We start from the raw sequence: 15,865 nt of genomic DNA on the forward strand, positions 1-15,865 counted from the left end.
TATTATACATATGGAGAAATCAAGTTTTTGGTTTTCTTAGGCAGTTAGGTTATTAACTTAGACTTATTTTTGAAGTCAACGAGTTGGAGTTCTGTGTGAAATCTGTATAATTGAAAAAGTCTTTAATTGAAAAAAGAGTATGATTGCTTCACAATCCATCTATATATTGGTTGAGAGAGAAGATTCTTGTTCCTCACAAATCTGTTTACTACATTGCAATGGTGAGAACTAAGAAACTTAAAAGGAACAGTTTCATATCCTGATTTAGTTTTTCTTTATAATTTTGTTTTTGTCTTCTCTTCTTTGTAGGTCGTAAACATTGTCTTGAGGTTGGCGTGGCTGCAGACCGTGCTGGATTTCAACTTCGTGTTCTTACATTGTGAAACTATGGTTGCTCTTCTTCCTGCTCTTGAGATCATACGTCGTGGTATATGGAATTTCCTTAGGTAACTTCTGAACCCAAAAAAATTTAATCACTGTGCTTGTTCCTTTTAAAGCATTTTTTACTTAAGGGTTCTTGCTTTGTCTAGTTGTGAAGGTTGGAGAACGAGCATTTGAACAATGTGGGAAAATTCAGAGCATTCAAATCAGTTCCGCTACCACCATTCAACTATGATGAAGAGGAAGATCGAGATAGTTAAATCTTAGATTGTTATCAAATCAAGGGTTTTTTTCACATGAGTGGTACTCCAATTTTGTATAGTTCCTTGTAAACCAATAAAGAAGTAGGAAATGAGCATGATGAGTCTTCGGATATAACAATCTTTTCTACCTAGGGTTATTATTGTTGTGCTCTCTCTGTCACAATGGGAGAGAGACCTACTAAACAAACAACAGCGATCACACATGTGAGCTATTTTAACTATGATACACCAATAATTACCCTTGAAACACTCTAAGAAATTATGAGGTATTGACACAACAAGCGTAAGAAGCATGAGCATATTGATCTTGCAGCAAAAACCCAAATAGTTTGCCAAAACAGCATCAACTAAGTATATCATATCACTCGAGTCTACTACTAAAAAAGCCAAGGTTGCTGCCTCTTGATATCCAACAAGGAGTGATCATATTGAGAGCCAATCTATAGGAACAGGTTTAAGAGCCTTTGGCCCATTTCTTATCCCTCTCTTGTGTTTAGAAATCTGCATTTTTCATAAAGAACAACTTTGATTAACACTATCATTCTCCAAGGAAAAAAAAATACACATTTTCATACTAGATAGCTCTGAACACCCAAGAACATATGAGCCTTAAGGAACCAAATAAATTTAGAACTGAGCTTAAATCCAGACGCCACAATAATTCACAACCCTAATGAAATTTTTAACATTTCAGAAGCAGGAAAACGAAAAGGAGAAAAACCAAATAAGAGAGACTGAGAGTTCCGTGACCTTCTTCTTAGGCACATCCATTAGCTCCATGGATCCGCCGGTATCAAAACTTGGAAGCCCGAATCCGAAACTCTTTTCATCGATTGAACCCGGCTGATTCTGATCGAACTCAGGCAAAACCAGCGGCGACATAGAAATGGGGCGATCGAAAGCCATTGCTCAAACGGAGAAGATACGAACTCAGAGATCTTCTGAGTTCAGATCTAGTACCAAAAGAAAACAACAAGTAAACGATGAGTCGTCATTCAAATTTTGAAATGAGAAAATCGATAAGGAGAAGAAGTTGAGAGATGGATTCTTACGAGAGAAGCTGAAGTAATACCGGCGGCGGCGTCAATATCATCATCGACATCGTCGTTCAAATTCCACCAAATCTGGCTCTGATCTAGCCGCCGCTACAATCTTCAGATCTGTCAAAATAATAAACCACTCACACATTAATACACTGATTAACGAGAAGCAAACAACAAAGCATCATAGGAGAAGACAAAGAAAAGAAGAAGACATTACCTGTCTAAAACTCGAGATTAGGGTTTGGACTAAAAGGTCGATCTCTACACCATGTTTGACAGAGAGAAGAGCTGTAGATGAGGAAGATGAAGAAGAAAGGTGATTCTGATGATGATTTGATGAGAGACAGATTTTTTCAGTTTCAGAATCGCTTATCGCCAGAGAGAGACGCAGAAGGTGGAAGAGAAAGAAATGAAAATTATTAGGGTTAGGGTTAGTGAAAATTTGGTATATATAACTCGGTTAATTAAAACCGATCGATTATGCCCTGCCGAACCGAACCGAACCAGTAACCGAATTACCATATTAATTTCGCCGATCAGTTTATTGATCCTCTCACAGATGCTGCCGAAAACCAAACATCTCGGTTTAATCGGTTCGGTTCTCTCGTTCTGACCGAACGCCCATGACTAATTATTAATAGTTGATGGCATAACAAAGTCAACCACCAATAGTCTATAGAGAAGTCTACTTAAGCCTTTCCTCCCTTAATTTGACTCATTTATATGTAAATTTATTTTATTTCAATGCAGGAAGTCTATGTGGTTATTATTTTTGGTCAATAGATTTATCAAATTATTTTTTATAAATTTTTTAATTAAAATTTAAACTATAATTAAGGAGTAGACCTACCTTTATGTCTTCACATATATTCAATTTGTAATCTACCTTAAATAAATCTATTGTAGACTTCCTCCAGATTACATCTGTCATTTCGGCTTCTGTTTATTATTTGGTCGTAAGGGAGTCAACTGTAATTTCAGTACCCTTAGTAGTTATGTTTCTCAAATATTGAATATGGGGTCTATTACTGCATTCAATGTCAAATAAAAGTATACAAAATGCAATTGTCCCAAACTTCTATGGTAATTTTAGTTTGTTTACGAGAGAGGAAAAAAGCAGGAAAAACATCAAAAGAAATAATTTCTGTAAAGTAAAACATTGAGAAATGATTATCTTTTTGATATAAAACTAAAATTGTATTTCTAACCAAAACAAAACCAATATCATTGGACTAGTTTATGTTCGAAACTTTTATCGATGCATTAAAAAAAAAAAAATTTACAAGAAAGCCTAATAGCTAGCTAATGACATTGGGAAATCTAATCATTACAAGTTTAGGTTTATGCACAATGTAACAAAGAATAAGTCTGTCAAAGAACATTCTGATTATGATTAGTACAGCAAACATAAAGAGACCCCACTTTTCTTTATTTTTTTTTTCTCTTTATAAAATAAATCCCCACCCAATAAAATGTCGAAATGAGTTAAAAATACATTCATTAGTTAATAATTAAGAGATAACTTTATAAAAGTTTTGCGTTTTATGCGATTCTGTGGAGTACAATTAATAGGGCACATGTCAATCAAATTCGCAAATTGAATCAAAGGTCCTTTTAGATTTTGCTTGTAACAATCAAATTGCTCCACTTATCCATTTCCCAAAAGGAAAACATCTTTTTTTGTTTATTCTCTTTCAAATTCAACCTACAAATATGTATGCAATTCCTACATTGTACCATCGAGGCAGAAAGTGAGATCCTGAAACATAATCACGAATTATATTACTACCATCATTGGTAATGGTACAACTAAACACAGTCAGCTATTATACTCCATAGTTCATACTCAATATACATCACTTATTGTAGACTTAGCAAAAGAATTTCGAAAAAGTTAGATATGGTAGGACTTTTTACTGTACAATGTTTATGAAACTTAAATTATAATTTGCCATTTTTTTTTCCCATTTTGATGCCTATTCTTTTAATCTAGTTTCTACTAATGATAAATGGCCACATGGTGAAAATATATGGTTTTTCGTAGGCAATACTGAAACACAAATGGGTAAGTTTTTAGTTTCACCACTTCTGCCTAACAGTCACTGTTTCCAGTTTTGTCTTTTGGGTTCTACTTTATAAGTATCTGATTCGTTTTTAACAGCCCACCATTGATGCCATTGTCCGAAGCTCCAGGAATGTTTTCTTGGGTCCACTTTCCCATCGCTTTCTCATGAAACTCCACACAACCAAAAATGTACAATGCAAAAGAGTTAACAACATTGGTCTTGAAACAGCCAAAAAAAAAACCAACGAAAATGGTGATAATACGCATGCTATTTCACTCGACAGATCCGGTTTGCGTCTAGTATACCAACCATATGTATAAAGTTATAAACCATAAAGACAAGAGCTTAAGAGATTATATGAACCTAGCCTAACTACTATATGCTGCGATTCAATGCTTTAGAATATGGTATCAATGGTTAGCTTTCTTTTGGGCGGTGATTTTTCTATGATTTGTTTCTCATGCTCCATAAATGTAGAGCCTTTGTTGGCAAACAATCTTCTGAGGTTTATCACAGATAGCTCGTAAAAGTTTCCAACTGCAAGATCAGCCTGAACCAGATCATACCTGCAAATTTGTTTTTTGATAAAAGTTAGATGCCAGAATGCTTCTGGTTGGTTCCCAAAGATGGGTAAAAGAGTAACTTTATTATACTTACGCCCGATGAGCACCGATTAATCCAACTGCCATCATTGTACAGTTGTGAGCAGCAGTTATACCCCTAGGATCATCCTCGAACACAACACATTTCGACGGTTTTCTATCCAACTGCATAAAAAGTTTGTAATCTTTCACCAAACAATTAAAAAAAATTATCTAGGATTCACAATTGAAATTGTAACAGTACCTTCACAGCTGCGGAAAGAAATCTGTGAGCTATAGATTCCATACCATCTTCTTCTGAAACCACTGCCTGAAATAGAAAATGAATACAAGTGTCAGCAAATATAACCATTCATTTGCAAAAAAGGAAATGATTCTCTAAAGTTATTACTCGCCTGGAAATAAGTTTGAAGTCCCATCCGTTCAAGGGCATTAATCATGTTTTTTCGATCAAGATTTGAGACAACAGCACAGGGAATCCGAGCAGTTGAGACAGCGTCAAGCCAATCTCTAAGTCCCTCTTTTGGTTCTGTGAGCTGAAATATAGATGGCGAAACCAACTCAGGGAACCTAGAAATGAAAAACATCTTAGTAAAACAAAGATTGGTAAAGAAAGACCTTACCTTGAGAAGATTATCATAATATAATTCCGATAGCCTCAGTTTCAATCTGTTGATTTTGCTTTGCGTTTTCTCCCAAAACAACACCTGAAATTTTATTGGAATCAACTACTGATTAAACCCCTTTCCTTCTGATATGAATCAAGCAGACACATAGAGTCGTTATGGCTAACTCATATATATAAAAGAATACTACGAGACAAGAGTTATGAATTCACACAAGAACATTTATGTCACTGTTTGCTTAAACTTTCATATCCAAGAAAATGGCAACTGCGAACAGAAAAATCAAACCTTACTCAGCACATGGTCAGCGCCAGCATAAAGCATCTGTCTTTGGATATCACCCTCCTCCACAATTTCTTTTCCTGCCAAACAAATTCATGTACATATCTAATTTGAGAAATGGGTTGTTATATATGAGTAAGGTAAAAGCAATTCCTTTGAATTTTAAAGCATGCCAGATAAAGACCAAACACACGAGATTATCTTAATACAGCAGCTCACATATTAAACCTCTACATAACAAGAGAACTATATCCTGCAATGAGCATCCAGAGCAATCTGTATACCGAAAGGAATTGATTGTTATAGACGCAGACTCGCCGAGTTTTGCATTTGGGTTTACTTGCGTTTTAAAATCTAAGACAGTTTTCCAAATTTTGTTGCCAACTTCTATTAAAACTCTAAAGGTTCTTAAAACACTGAACGGGAAACACACTATATTAACATCTAAAACGTAAAAGAAAAATGCAAAACAAACAATTGAGGCCTAGAAGGTAATCTAAAGTTTGAGTTCATTGAAATCTTTGGTTCACTCTCGCGACATTCCTTAATAGGGTGCAGGGGGCATTACAATTGCATGATATCTCTCTCCACTCACATGTATGCAAAAAGAAATTAGGTTATATATAGGTAAAATTTAAAAGCAGAAGAGCAATAAAAGCTTACCTTCTTCTGAAGCGAGCTGCTTCCAAGCTTCCAACTTAAGACTTCGAGTATCAGCCTATAAAGTTTGAACAATAAATGGAGAAATGAGAAATTTTGACTTCAGAATCCAAAATTAGTATAGACCTCATGTGATTTACCACCTCACATGAAAGCATCATCTAAAAAAGCAATTATATTCTATAACTTTTGCCAACTCGTGCCATACAAGAAGAATAAGAAACTATATCTAAACTAGGCCTAAAACTAGTATGCATGGACCACGCAATTCTATCCTACAACTTCCTAGAACTACCAAACAATAGGGCAGCATCATCTAAACAAAACTAAAAACCAATATTTACAAAACAAATCTTCATGCCCCACCAGAAGAAGAAGCTATCTATCTTAGGTAATCTAGTTATAAGCAACAAGAACTTCAATCAAGTAACTTAGCAAAGAAAAAGATGGTGTCAAAGAATTACCACAACATTGTCCCAAGAGAAAATAAGTCCATAGGCTTCATCTGGTTTCATTGCGTAACGTATTCTTTGAAGAAACCCATCTTGCAACTTCTCATTCCAGAAATCCTACTTACACAGCAAAATAAATAACTAGCGAGTTACCAACTAGACAAGCTTTCCATAAGCAGCTCTTTTGATCAAAATCTCAACAAATAAAAAGATTCAGAAGCATTAGTAGCTCTTACCACATCCACTTTGAGAGGACCATCTTGTCTAAAAGTCTCAAACCCTTCTCCATACTCAGCTCCAATCGCCTTAAAAATTCCAACAAAATCATCAATAAATTCATCAAATTGCCACTTCTCATCCACCAAAAACCCCAGAAAACAGAGACTACTCTGAGCTATTTGAAAGACTTACCTCTTGCACAAAGAGTTTGTTTGGTTTGAGAGGGAACCCATTAACGTCGCCGTTGAGATCATCAGACCCAGATGAACTCCTCATTACCATACGCTGCTTCACAAGCTTCGTCTCTTTCGGTATCTGAAAAAAATAAAAGCCTAGAACTTTAATACTATACACAATCGAATTCGAATCAAAGACAAAGCAGGAACAACTAAGGGATACTAATACAAACCAAGAATTTGAGATTCGAGGCGAAATTAGAGCGAGGGAAGCGGAACGATGGTTCGGAAGAGATGAGTAGAGACGAAGGACGAGTACTGCATGAGCAGTCCATGATCAATTTTTTAATTAGGGTTTCTTCGGAATCAGATACTGAGAAGATGATTGAACAAAAGCATTCGTTTTTATAGTTTTGTTGTGATGTTTATTGAATAAATTTTTAGGGTTCGGACACGGAACTATCTAAAAGCCTTTGTTCTGGTTCATACGTTTGGAGCCAGACAACGTAGAGAGAGAGATAGAGACAGAAGGTGAGAGAGAAAAAAACGTGAATCCTTGGCCAATTTTGACGTTTTACTTTCTCAGTGTAAGACGTCGCGTCGTTTTTATGGATGTTAAAAACACCAAGTCTGCATCTGAGAAACACTATGGACCTTTGTTGGGTTTTTTTTTTTAATATAAATAGGGACGTTAATGGGCCAGTCTAAACTTTTTCGAACAAATATAATAATGCGATTTCTTGGGACAATAATGGCGGCCTGATCGATGATGCTAAGTTAAACTGCTACCAAGAGAAGAAAGAAAACAAGAATCTGAGACTTGTTCTTCCCCCAACGACCAATCTCATGTTCCAGCAATTTCACACCAAACCTTTTTGATTTACACGCTTATCGGTTCTTCTTCTTCTTCAAAGTCTCCTTTTTTGAAAATATATAGTCTTGAGTAACGCTTCTTTCTAAATTTTTCTGGGTTTTCTTTTTCTCTCTGTAATTGTAGTTGAATCGAATTTTTGGGGGCATTATTAAATTCGATTCAAACGAGTTTCCCAATTAAGGGTTTGATTGATTCCTTTTTCTTTACCATCTTTGTTTAGAGTCAAATCTGAAGACTTGTTTGGTTTCAACGTGCTGAAAGAGAAGCTTCGTTGGCAAGTTGGAATCTTTTCTTCTTTTTTTTTTCTTCTGGGTTTTATATTCTTTGCCAACAATGTTTAAGCATATATGCCTTCAAGAGTAGCTCCTGCTTTATTCCACAAGATTTGATCTTCTCCAAGAGGGGGAGAGAGAGAGAGAGGGATACAATGGGATCGAATTGTGATGAGAATTCGAAAGTAGAGATTGAGGAATCTAATGGTTCTTCTGGTAAAACTAAGGTTCCTCCTCCTTGTCCTCTTGATCTTTCTACATCTAGGAGAACTCTGATTGGTGGTGATGGTAAACCTAGGAGATGGTCAGTTAGTGCTTTGCCTGATTCCTCTAGTAGAATCAAGCTTCTCAAATTTGGTTCCCCTTCTGCTAAATTCAAGAAAATGGCTGAGGATAGAGACGAGGTTTCACGTTCAGTGACCAGATCAAGTAGGGGCAGCAGCCATAATTTCAGGGAAAGAATCAGTGGTGTGCTTCACCGGAAGATCGATTGGAGTTCTCTGGTGAAAATGGGGAAAGAATGGATTAAGAATCCTATAAACATGGCTCTCTGTGTGTGGATACTTGTCGTTGGGGTCTCTGGTGCTATTCTCTTCATGGTTATGACTGGTATGTTGAATCATGCTTTGCCTAAGAAGTCACAGAGAGATGCTTGGTTTGAAGTTAACAACCAGATCCTTAATGGTTTGTTTACTTTGATGTGTCTTTATCAACATCCGAAACGGTTTTATCACTTGGTGCTTCTTTGTAGATGGAAGCATGATGATATTACAAAGCTTAGGAATGCTTATTGCAAGAACGGGACTTATAAGCCTAATGAATGGATGCATATGCTGGTTGTTATCATTTTGCTTCACTTGAATTGTTTTGCTCAGTACGCGCTTTGTGGTCTTAATGTTGGATACAGGAGATCAGAGAGACCTCCCATTGGAGTCGCTATATGTATCTCTGCTGCTATTGGAGCTCCTGCGGTTGCAGGTTTGTACACTATACTAAGTCCACTTGGGAAAGATTATGATGATTCACATGAAGACGAGGAGAATCAACTGCAGCGTGAAGAAGGGTCTGTGAATCGCCGGTTTACTTTAGAGAGGAGGTATTCGTTTGCTTCTGCTTCCACAGGGGTTGGAGATGGAATGGTTCCCGTGAGTGATCCTCAGTGGAGTGGTGGGATTTTGGATATTTGGGATGATATTTCATTGGCTTACCTTTCTCTTTTCTGCACTTTCTGTGTCTTTGGATGGAACATGGAGAGAGTTGGGTTTGGGAACATGTATGTTCACATAGCGACGTTTATTCTCTTTTGTTTGGCACCTTTCTTTATATTCAACTTAGCTGCGGTTAATATCGATAATGAGACGGTTAGAGAGGCGCTTGGGATATCTGGAATCCTTCTTTGTGTGTTTGGTTTGCTCTATGGTGGATTCTGGAGAATTCAGATGAGGAAAAGATTCAAACTGCCGAGTTATAAGTTCTGCTTCGGTAGAGCTGCGGTTGCTGATTGTGCGCTCTGGTTATTCTGTTGCTGGTGCTCTTTAGCTCAAGAAGTTCGGACTGCTAACACTTATGAGATAGTGGAAGATAAATTCTGCCAAAGAGCTGAAGAGAAGAGTATGGTATCTCCTCTGCCTCGTGAAGACGGTGTGTTTGATCCTCGGTTTGGTCTCGGGAGCTCCCCGAAAAACATAAGCGGAGCTAGTTCTCCAAGCCCGAGCAGGTTTTGGAAAGAGGTACACAGTCCAAATGTACAGACACCTAGAGTAAAAGAAGAAGATAAAAGCGAGGTTGTTCTGACTCCACCTTCTCCTCTGTCTATACACCGAGAAGCTTGATATGGAATCGGAAGCCACTGGTAACTCTCCTTCTTTTTTCCTCTTATGGTAATGTATAAGTTTGATTTGAGGATAACTTTTGAATACAAGTCTGTTTGAATGATTACATGTGAGCTGTAGACAAATCCTGTAATGTAAATTTTTTCTGTCATACTTCAGTTAGACCTTTACACTTTACAGGCTTCACTTTTGGTTTCGAATACATGGGTTAGTAGTAAAGTAGTAAGAACCTGAGATGAATTCGTACATGGACCGTGAGAGATTTTGAGTCTGTCATGTTTCATCGTTGGTCCAGGCACATCTTGTGAACACACAGTAGTCTTTTATATTTTCCTCTTGGGGTTAAATATGGGCAATTCTCACATAGGATTTTGAATTTGTCCAATTTTGTTATGATATGGTTGGATGTTTGGGTTATTCGATTTAGAAATTTGGAAGGAGCAAAAACGATGTGTAAATATGTGATGTACGGAAACCAAACTAAACTGAAAAAGGAAAGAAGCAAATTTCTTCAGACAAATTATATATGCAAAAAAAATTGTCTGAAGAAGTATTCATATAAGGTATGCATATTTCAGAGTATATGATACCGACCACGTCTCGGTTCTTGATGATATTATTGCATACCTTAGAGAACCGGACTTATTGCGGTTTGATTATGAGCCGAACCAAACTTAACTGAAAAATTCAAACCGGATACAATCAAACCGCAAAATTGTCATTTTAGAGAAAGATCAGAGTATGAGCATTGAGTATGCACTATGCAACATTAGGAATTATGCGTCGCTGTATTAAGAGTCATTTTCGTGGAGAACCACATCACTAATCCACTTATGGATAGTTAATTGTTTATGTACAATCAACTTTTTGTATTTTCTTGTGTAATCAACTTTTGATGAATTAGTTAAAGCTTTAAGCCCTACTTTAAAAAGCTTGCCTTTATCTTTCCTTGTAAAACGCTGAGTAAATATCAAAAGAGAGTTAAAGTTGCTTTTTTATCATCCAATCAAATTTTAGTTTCTAAAAGTCTTAAGTTGGTTTAAAGAACAAAACATCAACCAATATTGACTATATTATAGCTTAATTTCTGTTGCTGCTCGACATAAAGCCAAAAGACTCTATATATATTTCACATAATCTTTAACCAATTTAAACTTTCTACGATTCCAAAATTCTTCAATACATTCCCCTGTTTGTTAAAAGAAAAATACGTATAAATGTAGTATAGTAGTATAAATCATCGAAACGTGTCAAGGGTACACACCACATTCACATGACTAGGCCAAGCTATAGGTGACCATTCTGATCTACGTGGTCTTTGATCGACACGTGTCAAGGTGGTCATGCATGATGCTGCCTTCTGATTTCTGAAACCTTTGTGATCGGTTGGCCCGACTGGCCGACCAACACACTCGTTGAACACGTTTCTTTACATATTTCTTAATTTCTCTACCAATCATTTTAATAGAATACTAACAAGAAATCATTTCTTTATTATAAATGAATAATTGTCCGTTAAATGTTTCCTCCAATAATTTGACTACATGAGCCTAGGAAAATATCAAAAATTAATTAATTTTGTATTCTGGAAAGTCATTATTGAAAATTAATTTAAAGATTTTTTGTTAGTGGATTTTAATTAAAATACTAATTTTTAAAAAGTTTGTAAATTAGTGGATCATTGATTTTTAAAAAATCAATCCATGTGTTTGTTATATGTTCAATACTTTCTAATACTAGCTGAAAACATACGGTGTTATTCTCTAAATGAGTTTTCATTAGATTTAATAAAATAATTGATAACATCTTTTATTATTAAAAATTGCACAAATATACTAGTAAAATTTTGTGTTTTTAAAAATCATCGTAATAATAGCTATAAATTGTATAGTTTCATTTTAAATATTCTCTCTGTATCATAATAGTTGATTTTTTAGGATTAGCACTAAGATTAAGAAAAATAATGTATGGTGTATTATTATTAATTACTTTTATTTTATATTTCTTTTAATACTTATTTATTTATATTTTTCTTACACTTGTCATTCAAATGTATGCATATATTTAATTATTTATTATAAAAGTAAAACATTAACTATTTTTTTGATTTTTAAAAATAAAAATGCTTTAAATACCCTAAAAATCATCATTTGTAATAAAAGAAAAAATCCTAAAACATCAACATTTTTATAATACAGAGGAAGTAATTTTTTAAACAAAATCTTACATAAATTTCTGAATCACCTAAAAAAACTTTCATAGGTTTGGCCATTTGGGTTTGATAAAAATTGATTTCTTCTCAAAATCATCAACTAAAAGTCAAGTATATACTTACCATAAGCAAAATTCAATTAACCTAATAAATATTGACATAATACGACGACTGTGGGGTCAAAAATTAGCTGGCTCAACTCCCAAAGGGCTTTATCTCCGAGTCCCACAATCCAGTTTAACCCAACAAAAACCCGACACGTGTCAAGGCAAAGCTGAAAATCCAAAAACCTTAAAAATAGGATTGGTTGTAGAGAATCAAACCCCAACCCCGTATCATCCGCTATATAAATCCCAGTTTCATCATTCATACCATTTTCAAAATCCTACGTTCATCTTCTTCTTCTTCTACCTTTTCGTTTTTGTTTTTAAATAATTCGCCAACTTCGATTCCAGAAACTCGCCAAGAACTGGATACTCTGGCGGAATCAGAGATCAAGAACCGAGACGTGGTTCTGAAACTGTATGAAGCCCTGAGATCTCGCGACGTCGACTCTGTTCACCGGATCCTAACCCCAGATCTGGAGTATTGGTTCCACGGCCCTCCGCCGCACCAGTTTTTGATGCGCATGCTCACCGGAGGTGTCTCTCCCTCGTTCGAGTTCGTTCCTCTCTCCGTCGTTTCGTTCGGATCCACCGTAATCGCTGAAGGCTGCGACGCCGCTACCTCTGTCTCTTGGATCCACGCTTGGACCGTAGCGAATGGGATAATCACTCAGGTGAGGGAGTACTCTAACACTTCTCTCACCGTCACGCGGATTGGTAACGTTGTCGCTGGACGACGCTCCGCTGAGATTGCTCCGTCGCATTGTCCCTCCGTGTGGGAAAGCCAATTCTCGGGTCGGTCTGGTAAATCCGTACCCGGTTTGGTTCTTGCTATTTGAAGGAATTTGGTAAAGTAACAGCCACGTCAGATTATATAACTAAATAAAGGCTGGTTACGTGTCGTTGTGTGATTGGTTTGTTTGTTTTATGGGTTGAAAAATATTTGGTTGCTGTTTTAAACGCGGTGTGTGCGTTTGAAAGCTAACGCTGCGTTTTTGGCTGTCGCTAGTTCTTTTAAAATTTGTGTGCTTTTGTATCTTTTTAGTGGGAACAAGAATGGGGAAACCCGAATGGACTTGTTGTCCCGTTGTGTCTGATGTAACGTTTGGGTATGTTATAATCGAAATAAAAATGTGCTTTTGGGATCTTTTGATGATATTTTTATTAAACGTTTTATAGTACACGAAACCATTAATGTCTCATATTTGTGTCTGAATTTAATAAACGAGCTAAGTTAATCAAGATAGCTACAAAACAAGTTGTAAAAAAAGAGTTAATTACATTTTAGTGTTGCGTTTGTACCTCAAATTTTTAATCAATCAATTCAATGCATGACAAATTTATTTGGGTTTAAATTAGACTCGATACATATGAGTTCAGTTTAGTTGCTAATCTTATCTAGCATCACGTGTTTAGAGAGATTGATGTAATGCACTAAGGATTAACCAAGTTTGCTGATTGGTTTTTTTGGTTTTTTTGGTAGTTTATAGATTTTTTTTTTTTTTTTTTTTGGGAAAAGTTTATATGAATTGACATCGTAGTTTGTCTTTTTTTAATGGAAGAAATATAAATGCAAAAGTGATATTATAATGTAATCGTGGACGCAAATAATTTTTAAAAAGAGGTAAAATTATGAAAGAGAAAGATTAGGGGAGTGGGAAGCAACGAGGAAGGTCACTTGTGCGTCTTTTTGTGGATGTGGACACCCATTAATTGTCGTGATCTCTCTTTTGGCGTTCGTATGGTCAAATTGGTGTGTCGACGATTGGAACGATAATAACAGAACGGAACTATATAAAAAAACATTAATCAAGTTGGAAGATAAAAGTTATAAAAGTCTACATGGGCGTATTTAATAGTATTTAAATTTAATCGTGGGATAATGTAGTGACGCAAATGTTGACATTCATTGAAACTAGATGTGTTTTTTCTGAGATAATGTCCCATGATGCCCCAAAATTTTCATAAAATGTTATCCAAAAACACTCATCAATTTCATGATACTATTAAAGTATTAATATATATTGATGTACCCATTTATAAAATAAAATAAACAAAATGTGACTGACAGTTAGTAGAACTCTATGTCTAACGTAGATTGGAAGTATCATCCGCGATTACAAGTAACGCCACGACAAATGCGAAATCTACATATGGATTCACTCTCACTTTGAAGCTGTAACTCCCTTTTATAAGTCCTCCCCATGTGAAATCATGAACCACCTGCATAATTTAAGCTCTCATTTTTCATATGGATGCAAGGTGGTTAGCTAGAGGAAAGCAATAAAGCAAAGAAGGTAGGGGATAATGAATGAATGAGATACCTCAGCAAGAAGAGTATTGTGAATTTGCTCAAAGAGTTTGAAAGAAGAGCCGATATAACGACCAAATGTTCGAAAATCTGGCTCGATACTACTAATTATGTCTGTTGAATTTTGGTTTGGCGGTAAAGTGACATCAAGTGATGTTTTCAAGGATAATAGATTTGGTTCCTTTGCTGAGAAAAGAAGATCTTCAGATTCTGTGCTTTCTCCTTTGTATACTTCCCAATTGTATCTCATCGTTATAAGTCCCTGAAACATTCTACATTTGTTAATTCCTTTTAGTTAAAACCAAGTCCTAATTATCTAGTCAATTGGTCATGATGAGATGGAAACTATTTTTTTTTTTTTTTTCTTGAGAACATATATTCTCTAGTCTCGAACAATACCTTTAACTTTAAACATATCTAGATATTCTCTTGACTAAGTCTTAAGTCTCAAATCATCATTTTTTCATTAATATGTCTTTCGAGTTTCGATTAATCAAGTAATCATACCATTTCTATCTAATACGTAGAAAAATATATTTTTGAGAAAAAAATCAAAGAGAAAAGTTGGCAAGAGTAATTGGTTTTAATTAGGCCATTTTACCACTCAGTCTGTCTATTGACATCTACCAATTTATAAAAAAAGTAAAATTAGGCATTGCTACCATGTTATATATGTGTAAAGTTGGGTACTAAATATGGAGAAATTAGGTTTATGCAGCCAAATTGTCATATGACACTGACACAGTTAACATGTGATGATCCCTCAACAATAAAATTAAATGATTTAGTAGATAAAATAGATGTGATTAGTGAGAGTGAGACCTTAGTGCGCATGGAGAGAAGAGGAGTTCCCGTGGCGTCACGGAGGACACGTTTACGGCGGATGTCCCAAATACCACCGTCGACGGTGAAGATGAGATTGTTAGAGAGATCGAAAACGTCGTAGCGTTCCTTTTTCAGGCTCTCACGTCGCCTTCTCACCACTAGCTCCGTCGTGTACGGATTACAAAACATCTCTCCCACTACACTCACCATAACTTTTTCTCCAACAAATGTTTAGTTTTTGAACAAGTCTGATACAAGACAACTACTTTAAAAGATGCCTCTATTATAAATCAAAGAATCGCTTTGTCCTTTTGAGTTTTCCTCAATTCTTTTATTAAGTAAAGAAGAGAAAAGTAGAGTTTTACTATTAAAAAAGTTGATTAACGCGGTTCTTAGATTACTTGAGGGAGAAGAAAAATATTATTTCATTTGCTCTCTTATTAAAGTACTTTCTTTCGGGGTTTGTAAATGTGACACGAAGAGGAATAAGGTGTTCTAAACTTCGAATTAGTATTTAATTAAGCTTCTTGGTCATCATGTCCAAATCCGACTGTCTACCTAGTCATTTTTCTTCATTGAATAAGATAAAACAGATAATATTTTTGTTTTCTTTTAACAGAGAATATTTTATAATATTAATTAATCTGAAAGTCTGACGATCAATA

At 35.5% G+C, this 15,865-nt stretch overlaps 4 protein-coding genes across 4 annotated transcripts; 2 read left to right on the top strand and 2 right to left on the bottom strand.

The window, feature by feature from the left end:
- Positions 3,948–7,295, bottom strand: LOC104767794. The gene is made up of 11 exons (XM_010491787.2): positions 7,004–7,295; positions 6,787–6,909; positions 6,612–6,680; positions 6,388–6,492; positions 5,927–5,981; positions 5,270–5,343; positions 4,979–5,062; positions 4,751–4,891; positions 4,600–4,665; positions 4,411–4,520; positions 3,948–4,319 (listed from the first exon to the last, which is right to left on the bottom strand). The coding sequence occupies exons 1-11, from the start codon at positions 7,103–7,105 to the stop codon at positions 4,151–4,153; spliced, it is 1,098 nt and encodes a 365-aa protein (XP_010490089.1). The 5' UTR covers positions 7,106–7,295; the 3' UTR covers positions 3,948–4,150.
- On the top strand, positions 7,509–9,925 carry LOC104767711. Its single transcript, XM_010491719.2, has one exon. The coding sequence runs from the start codon at positions 8,072–8,074 to the stop codon at positions 9,746–9,748; it is 1,677 nt and encodes a 558-aa protein (XP_010490021.1). The 5' UTR covers positions 7,509–8,071; the 3' UTR covers positions 9,749–9,925.
- LOC104767616 (wound-induced protein 1) lies at positions 12,327–13,214 on the top strand. The gene has a single exon (XM_010491642.2). The coding sequence runs from the start codon at positions 12,583–12,585 to the stop codon at positions 12,901–12,903; it is 321 nt and encodes a 106-aa protein (XP_010489944.1). The 5' UTR covers positions 12,327–12,582; the 3' UTR covers positions 12,904–13,214.
- Positions 13,606–15,457, bottom strand: LOC104767528 (protein LURP-one-related 9-like). The gene is made up of 3 exons (XM_010491568.2): positions 15,198–15,457; positions 14,389–14,637; positions 13,606–14,287 (listed from the first exon to the last, which is right to left on the bottom strand). Exons 1-3 carry the CDS (start codon positions 15,408–15,410, stop codon positions 14,153–14,155), a joined length of 597 nt encoding a protein of 198 aa, XP_010489870.1. The 5' UTR covers positions 15,411–15,457; the 3' UTR covers positions 13,606–14,152.

This window comes from Camelina sativa, chromosome 1, assembly GCF_000633955.1.
Source record: "Camelina sativa cultivar DH55 chromosome 1, Cs, whole genome shotgun sequence".
In the NCBI taxonomy this organism is placed as follows: domain Eukaryota; kingdom Viridiplantae; phylum Streptophyta; class Magnoliopsida; order Brassicales; family Brassicaceae; genus Camelina; species Camelina sativa.